This window comes from Microcaecilia unicolor, unplaced genomic scaffold (assembly GCF_901765095.1).
Source record: "Microcaecilia unicolor unplaced genomic scaffold, aMicUni1.1, whole genome shotgun sequence".
Taxonomy (NCBI): domain Eukaryota; kingdom Metazoa; phylum Chordata; class Amphibia; order Gymnophiona; family Siphonopidae; genus Microcaecilia; species Microcaecilia unicolor.
The window spans coordinates 63,889-81,679 of record NW_021963093.1 but is presented as its reverse complement, the minus strand read 5'-3'; the positions used below and the strand labels follow the sequence as shown (position 1 = coordinate 81,679).

Below are 17,791 nucleotides of genomic sequence, written 5' to 3'. Positions count from 1 at the left end.
AATCAGAATAACCTTTTTGTCTCAACCAACCTTTTAAATGGCCAGGCCATAAGACCAAAGGGACATGGATCCACCATGAGCACTGGCCCTTCCTTCAGTAGGCCATATACCTGCAGAAGACGGAAACAACCCCCAGCCACCAGTCAAATCAGGTTCGCCTACCACAGCCAATCTGTGGTTATGAGAATTATTCGACTCCAGTGCAATGTGATCCTTTTCAACACACCATGGGCCGAGGGAAGGCATACAGTAGATATGCCTCTGGCCAGGGCTGCAGTAGGGCATCAATCACCATCGAGCCCATTCTTTCCAACGGTTGAAGAACTTGGACACTTTGGCATTCCTTTTCATTGCCATCAAGTCAAGAAGTGGAGAAACCTAATCAGTCCACTATCAGCTGAAAACCATGGCTAGATAGCTCCCATTCTCATGTGTCCATGAAGTGCCTGCTGAGAGCCCACCTCCACATTCAAGGACCCAACGATGTGAGCTGCAGACAAGCAGAGATTTTTCTCCGCCCAACTCATGAGGGAGGCACCTCTACCACTATCAGATGACTGCAGGTCCCATCTTGCTTGTTGATATAAGCCACCACCACCACATTGTTAGAGGAAACATGGATCAGGACCCCACCAGAAAGGAAGTTAAATCACATAAGGCATTCTGCACTATCCTGAGCTCCGTGACATCGACCACAGACACCTGCTCCATCCAGGTGCCCTGTGCCAGATGGAACTTGTAATGTGCTCCCCAACCTGACTTGCTGCTGTCTGTTGTTACCACCTCCCTTTGTGTTATTGGAAAGGGAGATCCAATGGTCAAATTCCTGGGCGACAACCACTAATGAATACTCTGCCTGGCAACCAGTGTCCAAGGAAGATAAAGGTCATACTTTGTGACACCGGAATCCAGCGGCTGAGAAGAGAGCGAATGCTACATACCTGTAGAAGGTATTCTCCGAGGACAGCAGGCTGATTGTTCTCACTGATGGGTGACGTCCACGGCAGCCCCTCCAATCGGAAACTTCACTAGCAAAGTCCTTTGCTAGCCCTCGCGCGCCCGCGCGCACCGCGCATGCGCGGCCGTCTTCCCGCCCGAAACCGGCTCGAGCCGGCCAGTCCAGTATGTAGCAAGACAATACACTTCAAGGGAAGACACAACTCCAAAGGGGAGGCGGGCGGGTTTGTGAGAACAATCAGCCTGCTGTCCTCGGAGAATACCTTCTACAGGTATGTAGCATTCGCTTTCTCCGAGGACAAGCAGGCTGCTTGTTCTCACTGATGGGGTATCCCTAGCCCCCAGGCTCACTCAAAACAACAACATTGGTCAATTGGGCCTCGCAACGGCGAGGACATAACTGAGATTGACCTAAAAAATTTACCAACTAACTGAGAGTGTAGCCTGGAACAGAACAAACAGGGCCCTCGGGGGGTGGAGTTGGATCCTAAAGCCCAAACAGGTTCTGAAGAACTGACTGCCCGAACCGACTGTCACGTCGGGTATCCTGCTGCAGGCAGTAATGAGATGTGAATGTGTGGACAGATGACCACGTCGCAGCTTTGCAAATTTCCTCCATGGTGGCTGACTTCAAGTGGGCTACCGACGCTGCCATGGCTCTAACATTATGAGCCGTGACATGACCCTCAAGAGCCAGCCCAGCCTGGGCGTAAGTGAAGGAAATGCAATCTGCTAGCCAATTGGATATGGTGCGTTTCCCTACAGCCACTCCCCTCTTGTTGGGATCAAAAGAAACAAACAATTGGGCGGACTGTCTGTGGGGCTGTGTCCGCTCCAGATAGAAGGCCAATGCTCTCTTGCAGTCCAATGTGTGCAGCTGACGTTCAGCAGGGCAGGAATGAGGACGGGGAAAGAATGTTGGCAAGACAATTGACTGGTTCAGATGGAACTCCGACACAACCTTTGGCAGAAACTTAGGGTGAGTGCGGAGGACTACTCTGTTGTGATGAAATTTGGTGTAAGGGGCCTGGGCTACCAGGGCCTGAAGCTCACTGACTCTACGAGCCGAGGTAACTGCCACCAAGAAAATGACCTTCCAGGTCAAGTACTTCGGATGGCAGGAATTCAGTGGCTCGAAAGGAGGTTTCATCAGCTGGGTGAGAACGACATTGAGATCCCATGACACTGTAGGAGGCTTGACAGGGGGCTTTGACAAAAGCAAACCTCTCATGAAGCGAACAACTAAAGGCTGTCCTGAGATCGGCTTACCTTCCACTTGGTAATGGTATGCACTGATTGCACTAAGGTGAACCCTTACGGAGTTGGTCTTCAGACCAGACTCAGACAAGTGGAGAAGGTATTCAAGCAGGGTCTGTGTAGGACAAGAGCGAGGATCTAGGGCCTTGCTGTCACACCAGACGGCAAACCTCCTCCAATGAAAGAAGTAACTTCTCTTAGTGGAGTCTTTCCTGGAAGCAAGCAAGATGCGGGAGACACCCTCTGGCAGACCCAAAGAGGCAAAGTCTACGCCCTCAACATCCAGGCCGTGAGAGCCAGGGACTGGAGGTTGGGATGCAGCAGAGCCCCTTCGTCCTGCGTGATGAGGGTCGGAAAACACTCCAATCTCCACGGTTCTTCGGAGGATAACTCCAGAAGAAGAGGGAACCAGATCTGACGCGGCCAAAAGGGAGCAATCAGAATCATGGTGCCTCGGTCTTGCTTGAGTTTCAACAAAGTCTTCCCCACCAGAGGAATGGGAGGATAAGCATACAGCAGACCTTCCCCCCAATCCAGGAGGAAGGCATCCGACGCCAGTCTGCCGTGGGCCTGAAGCCTGGAACAGAACTGAGGGACCTTGTGGTTCACTTGAGATGCGAAGAGATCCACCAGGGGGGTGCCCCACGCCTGGAAGATCTGTCGCACCACACGGGAATTGAGCGACCACTCGTGAGGTTGCATAATCCTGCTCAACCTGTCGGCCAGACTGTTGTTTACGCCTGCCAGATATGTGGCTTGGAGCACCATGCCTTGACGGCGAGCCCAGAGCCACATGCTGACGGCTTCCTGACACAGGGGGCGAGATCCGGTGCCCCCCTGCTTGTTGACATAGTACATGGCAACCTGATTGTCTGTCTGAATTTGGATAATTTGGTGGGACAGCCGATCTCTGAAAGCCTTCAGAGCGTTCCAGATCGCTCGCAACTCCAGAAGATTGATCTGTAGATCGCTTTCTTGGAGGGACCACCTTCCTTGGGTGTGAAGCCCATCGACATGAGCTCCCCATCCCAGGAGAGACGCATCCGTGGTCAGCACTTTTTGAGGCTGAGGAATTTGGAAGGGACGTCCCAGAGTCAAATTGGAGCAAATCGTCCACCAATACAGGGATTCGAGAAAACTCGTGGACAGGTGGATCACGTCCTCTAGACCCCCGGCGGCCTGATACCACTGGGAGGCTAGGGTCCATTGAGCAGATCTCATGTGAAGGCGGGCCATGGGAGTCACATGAACTGTGGAAGCCATGTGGCCCAGCAATCTCAACATCTGCCGAGCTGTGATCTGCTGGGACGCTCGCACCCGCGAGACGAGGGACAACAAGTTGTTGGCCCTCGCCTCTGGGAGATAGGCGCGAGCCGTCCGAGAATCCAGCAGGGCTCCGATGAATTCGAGTTTCTGCACTGGGAGAAGATGGGACTTTGGGTAATTTATCACAAACCCCAGTAGCTCCAGGAGGCGAATAGTCATCTGCATGGACTGCAGGGCTCCTGCCTCGGATGTGTTCTTCACCAGCCAATCGTCGAGATATGGGAACACGTGCACCCCCAGCCTGCGAAGCGCCGCTGCTACCACAGCTAGGCACTTTGTGAACACCCTGGGCGCAGAGGCGAGCCCAAAGGGTAGCACACAGTACTGGAAGTGGCGTGCGCCCAGCTGAAATCGCAGATACTGTCTGTGAGCTGGCAGTATCGGGATGTGTGTGTAGGCATCCTTCAAGTCCAGAGAGCATAGCCAATCGTTTTGCTGAATCATGGGGAGAAGGGTGCCCAGGGAAAGCATCCTGAACTTTTCTTTTACGAGATATTTGTTCAGGGCCCTTAGGTCTAGGATGGGACGCATCCCCCCTGTTTTCTTTTCCACAAGGAAGTACCTGGAATAGAACCCCAGCCCTTCTTGCCCGGATGGCACGGGCTCGACCGCATTGGCGCTGAGAAGGGCGGAGAGTTCCTCTGCAAGTACCTGCTTGTGCTGGAAGCTGTAGGACTGAGCTCCCGGTGGACAATTTGGAGGTTGAGAGGCCAAATTGAGGGTGTATCCTTGCCGGACTATTTGGAGAACCCACTGATCGGAGGTTATAAGAGGCCACCTTTGGTGAAAAGCTTTCAACCTCCCTCCGACAGGCAGGTCGCCCGGCACTGACACTTGGATGTCGGCTATGCTCTGCTGGAGCCAGTCAAAAGCTCGCCCCTTGCTTTTGCTGGGGAGCCGCGGGGCCTTGCTGATTCGCACGCTGCTGACGAGAGCGAGCGCGCTGGGGCTTAGCCTGGGCCGCAGGCTGTCGGGAAGGAGGATTGTACCTACGCTTGCCAGAAGTATAGGGAACAGTCTTCCTTCCCCCGAAAAATCGTCTACCTGTAGAGGTAGAAGCTGAAGGCTGCCGGCGGGCGAACTTGTCGAATGCGGTGTCCCGCTGGTGGAGAGACTCTACCACCTGCTCGACTTTTTCGCCAAAAATGTTATCCGCACGGCAAGGCAAGTCCGTAATCCGCTGCTGGATTCTATTCTCCAGGTCGGCGGCACGCAGCCATGAGAGCCTGCGCATCACCACACCTTGAGCAGCGGCCCTGGACGCAACATCAAAAGTGTCATAAACTCCTCTGGCCAGGAATTTTCTGCACGCCTTCAGCTGCCTGACCACCTCCTGAAAAGGCTTGGCTTGCTCAGGGGGAAGAGCATCAACCAAGCCCGCCAACTGCCGCACATTATTCCGCATCTGTATGCTCGTGTAGAGCTGGTAAGACTGGATCTTGGACACGAGCATAGAGGAATGGTAGGCCTTCCTCCCAAAGGAGTCTAAGGTTCTAGCGTCCTTGCCCGGGGGCGCCGAAGCATGTTCCCTAGAACTCTTAGCCTTCTTTAGGGCCAAATCCACAACTCCAGAGTCATGAGGCAACTGAGTGCGCATCAGCTCTGGGTCCCCATGGATCCGGTACTGGGACTCGATCTTCTTGGGAATGTGGGGATTAGTTAATGGCTTGGTCCAGTTCGCAAGCAATGTCTTCTTCAGGACATGGTGCAAGGGAACAGTGGACGCTTCCTTAGGTGGAGAAGGATAGTCCAGGAGCTCAAACATTTCAGCCCTGGGCTCGTCCTCCACAACCACCGGGAAGGGGATGGCCGTAGACATCTCCCGGACAAAGGAGGCAAAAGACAGACTCTCGGGAGGAGAAAGCTGTCTCTCAGGAGAGGGAGTGGGATCAGACGGAAGACCCTCAGACTCCTCGTCAGAGAAATATCTGGGATCTTCCTCTTCCTCCCACGAGGCCTCACCCTCGGTGTCAGACACAAGTTCACGGACCTGTGTCTGCAACCTCGCCCTGCTCGACTCCGTGGAACCCCGTCCATGATGGGGGCGTCGAGAGGTAGACTCCCTCGCCCGCATCGGCGAAGCTCCCTCCGCCGACGTAGTCGGGGAGCCTTCCTGGGAGGTGGCCGCGGTCGGTACCGCACGCGGTACCGACGTCGGGGACCTCAACCTGGGCGATGGGCCAGCCGGCGCCACGCTCGACGGTACCGGTGGCGCAAGCACCGCCGGTACCGGAGGGGTAGGGCGCAACAGCTCTCCCAGAATCTCTGGGAGAACGGCCCGGAGGCTCTCGTTTAGAGCGGCTGCAGAGAAAGGCTGAGAGGTCGATGCAGGCGTCGACGTCAGTACCTGTTCCGGGCGTGGAGGCTGTTCCGGGCTGTCCAGAGCGGAGCGCATCGACACCTCCTGAACAGAGGGTGAGCGGTCCTCTCGGTGCCGATGCCTGCTGGGTGCCGAATCCCTCGGCGACCCAGAGCTCTCGGTGCCGACACGGGGAGGAGACCGGTGTCGATGCTTCTTCGATTTCTTCCGAAGCATGTCACCGGAGCTCCCCGGCACCGACGAGGAGGACGTCGAATCCATCCGTCGCTTCCTCGGGGCCGAGACTGAAGGAGGTCGATCTCGGGGGGGCTGTACCGCAGGAGCCCTCAGGGTAGGCGGAGACCCACCCGAGGGCTCACCGCCACCAGCAGGGGAATGGACAGCCCTCACCTGCACTCCACCCGATGCACCACCGTCCGACGACATCAGCAGACGAGGTCCTGGTACCACCGACGTCGATGCAGCTATCCGATGTCTCGGCGCCGATGCAGAGGCCCGATGCCTCGATGCACTCGATGCAGGGGCGGCCGAGGAAGATGGTCTGGACGCTGACGACGTCGATGCACTCGAAGATCCCGGTGCCGATGCCGACGAAGAGCCCGAGAACAACACGTTCCACTGGGCTAGTCTCGCTACCTGAGTCCGCCTTTGAAGCAGGGAACACAGACTGCAGTTCTGAGGGCGGTGCTCGGCCCCCAGACACTGAAGACACGACGAGTGTCGATCAGTGAGCGAGATAACCCGGGCGCACTGGGTGCACTTCTTGAAGCCGCTGGAAGGCTTCGATGTCATGGGCGGAAAAATCACGCCGGCGAAATCAAAAGCCGAAATGGCGAAATTTGAAGCACCAAATTTAGAGGGAGAAAAAATCTCGACCGAGGCCGAAAAGAGGCCTACCCCGACGACGAAAGAAAACTTACCGGGGCAAAAAAGCTGGAAGTACGGGGAGGATTTACACGAAACCCGGCGGGGGGTTTCCGGAGCACTTCCCGACTAGGACAAAGCTTTCCCGAAGGAAAAAAACACGTTCAAAACAAATTGGACGCGCGAGGTCGACTTTCCGGGGCTCGACACGGCGAAAACACGACCGTACCGAGTGCGGACAAAAGAAGACTGGCCGGCTCGAGCCGGTTTCGGGCGGGAAGACGGCCGCGCATGCGCGGTGCGCGCGGGCGCGCGAGGGCTAGCAAAGGACTTTGCTAGTGAAGTTTCCGATTGGAGGGGCTGCCGTGGACGTCACCCATCAGTGAGAACAAGCAGCCTGCTTGTCCTCGGAGAAATTCCTGTAATAGCCACATACGAGTTCTTGCCCTTGGCACCACTTCCATCGCCTCTGTCACTGACCCCAGAACCTGAATGTAGTCCCAGACCCTGGGCATTGACTGAGAAGACGGCTAATCTGTTGAACCAGCTTCAACCTGTGCTCCTGTGAGAAAGATCCTCTCCCATGCTGTGTCTACTAAAACGCCCAGATACTTCAGCGTCTGCGATGGAGTTAGTCTGCTCTTCTTGAAATTGATCACCCAACACAACAACTGCAGAAGACTGACAACTTTGTCCTTCACCACCACGCTGTCCAAACAGGATGAAGCACAAATGAGCCAGTCATTGAGGTACAGGTGAACTCTTTTTCCCTGGCGCCGAAGGAAGAACACCACCACCACCACCACCATAACCTAGGTAAACATTCTTGGAGCTGTGGGGCAAAGCTCTGAACTTGAAGTGATGGCCAGCACCACAAAACGTAGAAACCTCTGATGCAGCGGCCATATGGGTATATGAAAGTGTGCCTCCTTGAGATCGAGGGCAGTGAGAAATTCTCCCACTTGAATCAAGGCTATAACTGCTTTTAGTGTCTCCATGCAAAAGCGGGACACTTGGAGGTAGCAGTTTAGACCTTTGAAATTTAAGACCACACAAAAGGTATCTTCCTTCTTTGGGAAATGAAGTAGATAGAGTAACTGCCTTGTCCCTGTTCGGCCTTCGGTACTAGAACAGTAGCCTGGAGCACCAGCAAGAAATCTACGGTGACCTGAACCTCAATCACCTTGGTTCCCTTTCGACAAGGAGACTGCAAGAAGAGAGAAGCAACTAGGGGGGAGAAAAACTTGTAACCTTCTCTTAAGAATATCCAGAACCCACTGGTCTGATGTGATTTTGGCCCACTCCTCCCAAAACTCCTGAAGACAGAGGAAGAGAAGAATGGACCAGCTTCGCATCATTGTGAAGTTCTGGAGGCACTGGGCACTCTAGCTGAGAGGAGGAATTCTGGTCCACACAAAAGGGAGACTGGTGTGCCTGAAAGCAGAACTTCTGATCATATTGCTGACGACCAGACCAGTACTGTCTGCTGTCTCAAGATCGAGAGCCCCCTGAGGACAGACAACTAGAGGCTCTCAGCTTATCCTCTGACAACTGCTGTGTCTTAGTTTCCCCCAGTTCTTTCATCAAGTTACTGAGATCTTCTCCAAACAGAAACAGCAATTTAACTAGACATGGCTTTAACGTTGTATCCAATGCTGCAACCAAAGACATGCTGTGGGCCGTAACCCATAACATGTCACAAATAACATCCAACAAGTAGGCCAACCCCACTTTCAGCAGGGAGTCATGGAACCCATCTTGTGTTGCTAACTACTGATGTCACTTCAGGCATGTCTTGCCATGAATGAGCTGCATACTGTCGCTTGAAGGCTCAAAGAGGCCACTTCAAAGGCTTGTTTCAGTGAGCCTTCTAGCTTCTTATCCTGTAGGTTATTTAGGGCAATGCCCCTTTCCACCGGCAAGGTGGACTTCTTAGTCACTGCTGTAACCAGGAAGCTGTAATTTATCTTTCTCCTCCGGAACTATTAGGCCCTCATTTGGTGAGACCCATTCTACTGTAATCACATCCTGAATATCTGGATGCATGAGGAAGGTCTTAGAAGGACCTCTAAGCCCCCTCATGATCAAGAAAGATGGAACTCCTGACACCGAGCAGAAGGCTCACTAGAAAGAACTGCCAGTTTCTCAGAAATAAGAGTATTTTATTAAACCACCTCAGTACTTTCGGATCATCCCCCTTCTCAGGAGGGAGCTCTCCCTCGTCTAATGGCTCCTTCAATGATGGCTCCTCTGAATAGACCTAGGCCCAGATAAGGAAAGAGAAGCAGAGATAGCCTCATCTGCCCACTGATGGAGATCGCTTAGGAGCCGAAGGTGCAACGGGGTGAGAAACTAAAGCACCTAGCAGCAACTCTGACTGTCCCTGCTTCAGAGAAAACAAAGATCCCAATGCAATTGAATGCTCTCTCAGGCCCTGAGGCAGTAAAATGCTGGCTGTGCTCCACAAATGATCAGACAGAGGAAGCTCCTCACTGCCAGTCGGCCCCAACAAAATGGCACCTGTTCCTACACTTTCCTACATCAAACTGCGTATCGGCCCTGCCAGAGAATCCGAAGACCCCAGGATATTCGGATGCTCCCCCAAATCTGAAGATGTGCTGCCACGTTCCCTCTGTATCCCCAGGATTCCCAGCTTGTACGCATTGCAATGTCCCAACACTGACTGGTGTATCCCACAGCAGGAACCCCACTTAATTTCTTTCGCAGGGTCACCATTCACCCTGTCACAAGCACAGCATGTGTCCTAAGCAGGGAGTCAGGATCCCTCCCCTGCACCAAGGAGAAATTAGATCTTACCTGCTAATTTCCAAGCATGAGTAAAAGTCTCTTCTAAAGACTTCTTTGCTTGGAATCTATCTGGTTTTGCACCATTACTATGTAACGTAACCATGCATCTTATGAAAATACAGAAATTAGTTTAATTCTCATGCCCACTTTGCAACTTACCATTTTAATACTTCTTGCAAACAGAATGGCTCCAGCCACTACTAGTCCAGTGCTGACATTCTACAGAAAAAAAAGAAATGCTTTTGATCATGGTCATGCAGTGCTAGAAACTTATCTAGTACACTTATTTCACTGCTGGAAAACACTCTGAGACAACTGGAAACTAAGGGGTTCTTTTACTAAGCTGAGTAAAAGGTAGTCTTAGCAAACTCTTATGCGGGTTTTTCCCATATGCCAAGACCATTTTTACCATAGCCGGAAAATGGCCAATTTTCTATTAATGGCCATGCTCTAATGTTGCCATTAACACGCAGCCATTAAAAAGGGCTCATGTGGTAATCCTATGCTACCCAGTTAATGCACAGTGCTGATTAGCGCAGAAACGCCTGCTCACCTCCCCAGACATGTCCCCTCCAAAAAGGAACATCTTTTTTAGAATGCGCCGATTTGGAACTTACCATAGGATGCCTCGGCGCATCCCTCAGACATTTTAAGCTGCTGTAAGCATGCTTTAGCTTAGTATAAGGACCACTAAGACACCTATTCTAGTGTGTATATATAATCCTTCTTTAAAATGTATTTTTTGTGTCAGAAGTCTTCAAAAAAATGTATTTATTTGGTCCACTTGTATCCCACATTTTCCCAGCTTTTGTGGGCTCAATGTGGCTAACAATTTACAAGAAAACTACATAATACAACAAATTATCAATATCAACTGGTTTGTATCTGTTAAGACATACTGTAAAGACAGTAAGACTTTTTTACTTCCACATAGTGACTGGTGATAATTTTGTTATGTAATATTTCTGGACTTACAATACAAAATTACAAAAATATCTCCTAATAAAACTTAAAACCTCTTTTTCTCTTTAAACTATTGAGCATCTTCTATTATCTTTATCTGCAATTTTGTAATCCAGAGCAGTAGATGTAACTTATCAAAAGCCATATCTCTTAGTTAAAGATAGGTGCCCCATAAGGATCCATGCACCTAGAGGCCTCTGTTCAGAAAAAAATGTTAACACTAGAATCCTATGAGCCAGCTTTACTGAAAGGCTGATGCAGAAAGCTGCAGTAAGCCTAGCCACAGGATTGTATGTGCATGTTAAGGGCCAAGCAATGCATACACAGAGTAAGCACAAATGTTAACTCAAGTGGAAGACATGGGTGCAGATTGTATTACAATGTGTGGTAATGAGGTTCTTAAAAGTATTCTGTGGCAGGCAGAGAAGTAAGCAGTGTTTTTGTGTCGCATGGACAACACAAGAAATTTTTCACCAGGTTCAAGGAAGTGAGGAAGAGTTAACAAAGGATTTAATGTCAGGTTTAAAGATGTAATTGCCAGCTTTGTTTTCCTCTGTAGCCAGAAATGCCTGCAAGTTTAAAAATAACTGAGCTTCTGCACATATTGGAACAAAAATGAAAGTATTAGCATACATCAATGCCTATCTTTCTGTGCATAAATATCAGCCTCACACGATTTTTTGTGCACTGAAAATTTTTGCGAGGCAGATGAACAGGTGCTGATGTATGTAGACACTTGTTCATACATGTATGAAAGTTGTTGGGTCTCAGTTTCACGTGCTAGCCCTGGAATACTCCCCTGAAATTTGTCATATGAGCGGGGAAGAGATGAGAGCACAGTCATCAAACAGTGAGAACTTCTCAATCTTTGAGAGAAGGATCTTCTTTCGATGCGGTGGCTGTGCTCCTGAGGCCAGCTAAAGTGACTTTAGACTCACTCTGGGATGCCATGCAAATTTTAAACTCTTCGTTGTCTAAAGTGGTTAATAATTTTTCTACAAGTCAGGAAAGTCTTAAGGTGACTGCTCTGCACTCTTAAGTTCTGAGTTTCAAGTGTGCAATGCTTTAGTAACAGATATGGCAAGGAAAATGGGGTATTTGGAAAACCAGTCAAGGACAAATACCCTGAGATTTTTTTTAACTTCCCCAAACCGCCACTAGTAACACCAATAGATATGGTAAGAAAATATCTGAAGTAAGTTTTGTTAATGCCACCTGAAGCCAATGGCACCAATTGTGAGGGCTCAGTATTTGTCCCTATCAAGACCTAAGGAAGGAGAAATTTGCATGGAATATCTGCATCTGGACTTAATTTAACTGAGTTTTTGGAATCATCATTAGATGCATTTTCCAACGGCACCGGCCATCTCCATGGCCGGCTCCGCAAGTGGGCAGAGCCAGCCATCTTTTTTTCGATAATACGGTTGGGGCCGCCCAAATGTCAGAGATGGCCGGGTTTGAGATGGCCGGCCTCGGTTTTTGCCCATAATGGAAACCGAAGCCAGCCATCTCAAACCCGGCCAAATCCAAGGCATTTGGTCATGGGAGGGGCCAGGATTCGTAGTGCACTGGTCCCCCTCACATGCCAGGACACCAACCGGGCACCCTAGGGGGCACTTTTAAAAAGTTTTAAAAAAAATTTTAAATAGCTTTCAGGTACATAGCTCCCTTTCCTTGGGTGCTGAGCCCCCCCAAAACCCACTCCCCACAACTATATATTACTACCATAGCCCTAAGTGGTGAAGGGGGGCACCTACATGTGGGTACAGTGGGTTTCGGGTGAGTTTTGAAGGGCTCCCATTTTCCACCACAAGTGTAACAGGTGGGGGGGGGGAATGGGCCTGGGTCTGCCTGCCTGAAGTCCACTGCACCCACTAAAACAGTACAGTGAGAACAATCCATGACCACCTAAATTTCAGAAAATCACTCAAGACTCACCTATTCAAAAAAGCCTATCCCAACGATCCAACATAAAATCCCAGCACCCAGTGACACAACATAACTAATTGATCGTACCGGACAATTTATAATCTTCACCTCTTTTGACCCCATGATACTTGATCCAAACCTACCTCATCTGTTCACAACACAACTTTGTATCTGTTACCAACCGAACTGGCAACAGCCTATACGGTACCATTTAAGCTACATTGAGCCTGCAAATAGGTGGGAAAATGTGGGGTACAAATGTAACAAACGAACAAATAAATAAATAAAACTGCTCCAGGGACCTATATACTGCTGCGTTGGACCTGAGTATGACATTTGAGGCTGGCAAAAAAAGTTTTTAAAGTTGTTTTTTTGAGGGTGGGAGGGGGTTACTGACCACTGGGGGAGTCAGGGGAGGTGATCCCCGATTCCCTCCGGTGGTCATCTGGTCAGTTCGGGCACTTTTTTGGGACTCTGAACTAAACAAAAAAAGGGACCAAGTGAAGCCGGCGAAATGCTCGTCAAGGCCGGCTTTCTTTTTTCCATTATCGGGCGAAGCTGGCCATCTCAACACACGCCCCCGTCCCGTCTTCGCTACCGTGCCGACACGCCCCCTTGAACTTTCGCCTGCCCTGCGACGGAACACAGTTGAAGCCAGCCAAAATCAGCTTTCGATTATACCGATTTGGCCAGCTTTAGCAGATCGCCAGCAATCTCCCGATTTGTGTCGGAAGATGGCCAGCGATCTCCTTCAAAAATGAGTTGGATAGTGACCCAGAGAACCACCTTGCTTGTAAAATAAGTACCTAGGTACATAAGTGTTGATACACTGGGACAGACCAAAGGTCCATCAAGCCCAGCATCCTGTTTCCAACAGTGGAATCCAGGTCACAAATACCTGGCAAGATCCCAAAAAAGCTCAATACATTTTATACAGCTTATCCCAGAAATAAGGATTTTCCCCAAGTCCATTTTAATAATTTATCTATGGACTTTTCCTTTAGGAAGCTGTCCAAACCTTTTTTAAACCCCGCTAACTGTCTTTACTACATTCTCTGGCAACGAAATCCAGAGTTTAATTACATATTGAGTGAAGAAAACTTTTCTCTGATTCGTTTTAAATTTACTACTTTGTAGCTTCATTGCATGCCCCCTAGTCTTAGTATTTTTGGAAAGAGTAAACAAACGATTCACGTCTATGCGTTCCATTCCACTCATTTTATAGACCTCTATCATATATCCCCTCAGCCGTCTTTTCTCCAAGCTGAAGAGCCCTAGCCCACTTCAGCCTTTTCTCAAAGGGAAGTAGTCCCATCCCCTTTATCCTTTTCGTAGCCCTTCTCTGTACCTTTTCTAATTTCACTATATCTTTTTTGAGATGCAGTGAGCAGAACTGAATAGAATATTCAAGGTGTAGTCGCACCATGGACCGATACAAAGGCAATATAACATCCTCATTTTTGTTTCCCATTCCTTTCCTAATAATGCCTAACATTCTATCTGCTTTCTTAGTCACCGTAGCACACTGAGCAGAGGGTTTCAAAGTATCGCCAACGATGATTCCTAGATCCTTTTCCTGGTCGGTGACTCCTAACATGGAACCTTGCATCTATAATTCGGGTTCCTCTTTCCCATGTGCATCACTTTGCACTTGCTCTCATTAAACTTCATCTGCCATTTAGACTCCCAGTCTCGTAAGGTCCTCTTGTAATTTCTCACAATCCTCTTGCGATTTAACAACTTTGAATAACTTTGTGTCTTCAGCAAATTTAAGTACATAAGTATTGCCATACTGGGAAAGACCAAAGGTCCATCAAGCCCAGTATCCTGTTTCCAACATTGGCCAATCCAGGTCACAAATACCTGGCAAGGTCCCCAAAAAAGTACAAAACATTTTATAGTGCTTATCCCAGAAATAGTGGATTTTCCCCAAGTCCATTTAATAATGGTCTATGGACTTTTCCTTTAGGAAGCTATCCAAACCTTTTTTAAACTCCGCTAAGCTAACCGCCTTTACCACATTCTCTGGCAACGAATTCCAGAGTTTAATTACACGTTGAATGAAGAAACATTTTCTCCGATTCGTTTTAAATTTAGTACATTATAGCTTCATCGCATGCCCCCTAGTCCTAGTATTTTTGGAATATCTCACTAGTTACTGCCATCTCTAGATCATTTATAAGTATGTTAAAAAGCAGCGGTCCCAGCACAAACCCCTGGGGAACCCCACTATCTAGCCTTCTCCAGTGAGAATACTGACCATTTAACCCCACTCTCTGTTTTCTATCTTTTAAACAGTTTTTAACCCACAATAGGACACTACTTCCTATCCCATGACTCTCCAATTTCCTCTCGAGTCTTTCATGAGGTACTTTGTCAAACGTCTTTTGAAAATCCAGATACAAAGTATCAACCGGCTCACCTTTATCCACATGTTTGTTCACCCCTTCAAAGAAATGTAATAGACTGGCGAGGCAAAATTTCCCTTCACTAAATCCATGTTGGCTTTGTCTCATTAATCCATGCCTTTGAATATGCTCTGTAATTTTGTTCTTTATAATAGTCTCTACCATTTTGCCCAGCAAAGACGTCAGGCTCACCGGTTTATAATTTCCTGGATCTCCTCTGGAACCTTTTTTAAAAATCGACGTTACATTGGCCACCCTCCAATCTTCCGGTCCCACGTTCGATTTTAAAGATAAATTACATATTACTAACAATAGTTCCGCAGTAGTGCCTTGGAATCAGACAGGAATGTTGTTCAAAATTTTTTTCGTTATATGGATAAGATGTTCTTAGGTTCCAACATTAGAATACTTCCTGATATTCAAAGAGTACCCCGAAGCATCACCAGGAGTTTCTGGCACTGCGCCCTAGAGTGCAGGCTCTAGGAATGTCTTTTCCATTATGATTTCCTTGTTTATGCTGTATTTCCTTTGAGGGTAAATCCTATGTCTTTAGTGAATCTGAGCAATTAATAGATTTTGTGGTTTCCAAGGAAGGGTTAAGAGTGATTGTATGATGACTTTGTGTAAAGTGTTTTTAGTATTTTTTTCTTTTCCTGTTCTTGAATCCATTTCCTTTGAATGTTGGCGATGTTATTTGATTGTTTCTTTTCTTCTTCCCCATTTATGGGTGATTACTATTTCCTGAGCTTTTCAATTTACTAAGAATTGCATTTATTTAATGGGATTGTATAATTTGAAAGTTACTAAATAAAAAAATTTAAAAAGAAAAGGATGAAAGTTACTAAATAAAACATGTAAAAAAGAAAAGGATGATAGTTGTACTAATCTGAATAGGCATCTCTAAGGGGCCCTTTTGCAAGGCATGCTAAAAAGTGGCCTGCGCTACTTTTAGCGGGTGATTTTTCTGCACATTCAGGCCACATTATAGCGCATCTGCTATAAAGCCAAATTTCTATTTTTGGCAATAATGGCCAGGCGCTAAGTACAAAATTAGGTGCTGGCCATTTACATGAGCCCTTACAGACTCCTATTAGTTGGTGGTAAGGGCTCATGTACTAACACTGCAGTAATTGGGAAGCATGCAGCAATCTGGCCATGCTGTCGATTACTGCTGGGAACGTCCCCTATTGTAGAAAACTATATTTTTTTCCCACGGAAAACTGCACATGCCAACTTTGGAACTACCACCGGGCTCCTGTGCTACCCCAGCAGTAGGGCCAATTTGGCACACGCCTTTGTAAAAAAAAGACCCCTAAATAAGAATGCTTTTAGACAAGCTTGGAATTTTTTTTAACTAGTTTCAGATCTCAACTCAGTGGGAAGGGCATTTCACAACCTGGGGACAACCAAAATAAAAATCTTATCTGCCTAAAAGTAGGCACTACAAACAGCTAATATTGACTAGATCTTATTGGTCTGCCTGGGGTGTAGAGTAATATAGGGTGCGATAAAAAGAGTGATTATCCAGCATGCTGTATTTTATAGGTCAACAGCAAGACTTTATATGTGATATAATGTGGGAATGGTAGCCAATGCTCGTGTTTGCGCAAAGTGGTTACATTGCCCTGATGGCTGTATTTTCTAGCCCCACAGAGGAGTTTGATTGCGGTATTCTGGAGATGTCAAGCACCTGAGAGCCAGAGTCCTTGGTATAAAGGATTACAAAAATCCATTGTGCTGAACAGCAAAGCATGCACTAGAATTCAAAGAATATGTGGATAGAGTAATGTGCAAACAGAGCACATTTTTAGTCTGTAGAAACAACGTTGCACAACCGAAGATATTTATGTACGACATATGAGAATGTTATCCAATGTAAAACCTTGGATTCTTAACCGATACAGTTGGTATGTTAGTGTTGTTTAAGACTAAGTGAAATAATGGGTTTCTCTTGTGTCATCTTCTGTAATAATAACTGCTTTAGATTTGGTTGGGTTTGGAATCATCTAATTAGAGGAAAACCATTCTGCAATTGTATTTAACTTCAGGTTAACAGAGCTTATATTATGTGGATCAGAGGCATCTATACGAGTGAGAATTTGTATATTATCATTATAGCCAAATGAAGACATATCCAAAAATTGTATGCGCATCAGAAGTGGAGCAAGAGAAAAAAATGAAGTGTCTGTATTCTGCTGCCAGTATTGTAGTTAGTACCAGGCATCGTAATTAAGAGACCAGTAATGGGGTGCACCCTCTATCAAAAGCCGATGAGCAGCAAACAGAAGTCAAAAAGAGCTGGAATCAGACACAAATGATGATGATTCACGTCGTCGCGCACCATCCTCAAAGAATCGCATTAACCGCTGTCTGTCCCAGAAACAACATCTGGCGGTAGGCCACGCGATAAACAAACAAAACAACTGAAACATTTGACACTAATAAGCGATTCCGCCAGTCAGAAAAAAAGAAAGCAGCCTCAGAGCCACGGCCGTACCCTTAATAACTGTAAGTGCTCGTCCACAAACTCGGACACCCGAGCGGCTAAGTTCTCAGAACCTCTGGACCGCTGCGCCATAGCCTTGCGGCTCGCTCCTAACCGTCCGTGACGTCACGTTACCACGTCCGAAAGGCGGGGGAGATGGGACTTCGGGGAAATTTAACACCGCCAAGGAGGAGCTTGGTTACCACGGTAATGGTAGGAGGCGTGGCCCCCCTTCCCCCTGCCTGAACACTGAAGAGAAACGTATAGCTTTCCTGCCTTGCACTGAGCTTTTGTTCCTCAAAACATTTTATTAACAAACAGAAACAAGAAAAAAAATCAATTTTACAAAAACATACTATAACGAACAGAGAAAAAGGCACCAAGCTTTTCTACAGACAAGGATAATTCTTCGGAACACCAGCAGCACAGGCTTCGCTCTCTCTGCCTTGCCTCACCCTATGCTTGGAATAAACT

At 48.1% G+C, this 17,791-nt stretch overlaps 1 protein-coding gene across 2 annotated transcripts in view; it reads right to left on the bottom strand.

The window, feature by feature from the left end:
• LOC115458925 (protein C3orf33 homolog) overlaps window positions 1–17,432 on the bottom strand; it is a 40,577-nt gene extending 23,145 nt beyond the window's left edge. For both annotated transcript variants that reach the window (XM_030188780.1, XM_030188781.1), the window contains exons 1-2: window positions 17,330–17,432; window positions 9,692–9,751 (exon numbers count right to left, since the gene is read on the bottom strand). In XM_030188780.1, coding sequence (XP_030044640.1) covers window positions 9,692–9,751; window positions 17,330–17,410 — 141 coding nt within the window. In that variant the 5' untranslated portion in view covers window positions 17,411–17,432. The remainder of the gene's footprint in view (window positions 1–9,691; window positions 9,752–17,329) is intronic.
• Between the last annotated feature and the right edge of the window lie 359 nt (window positions 17,433–17,791).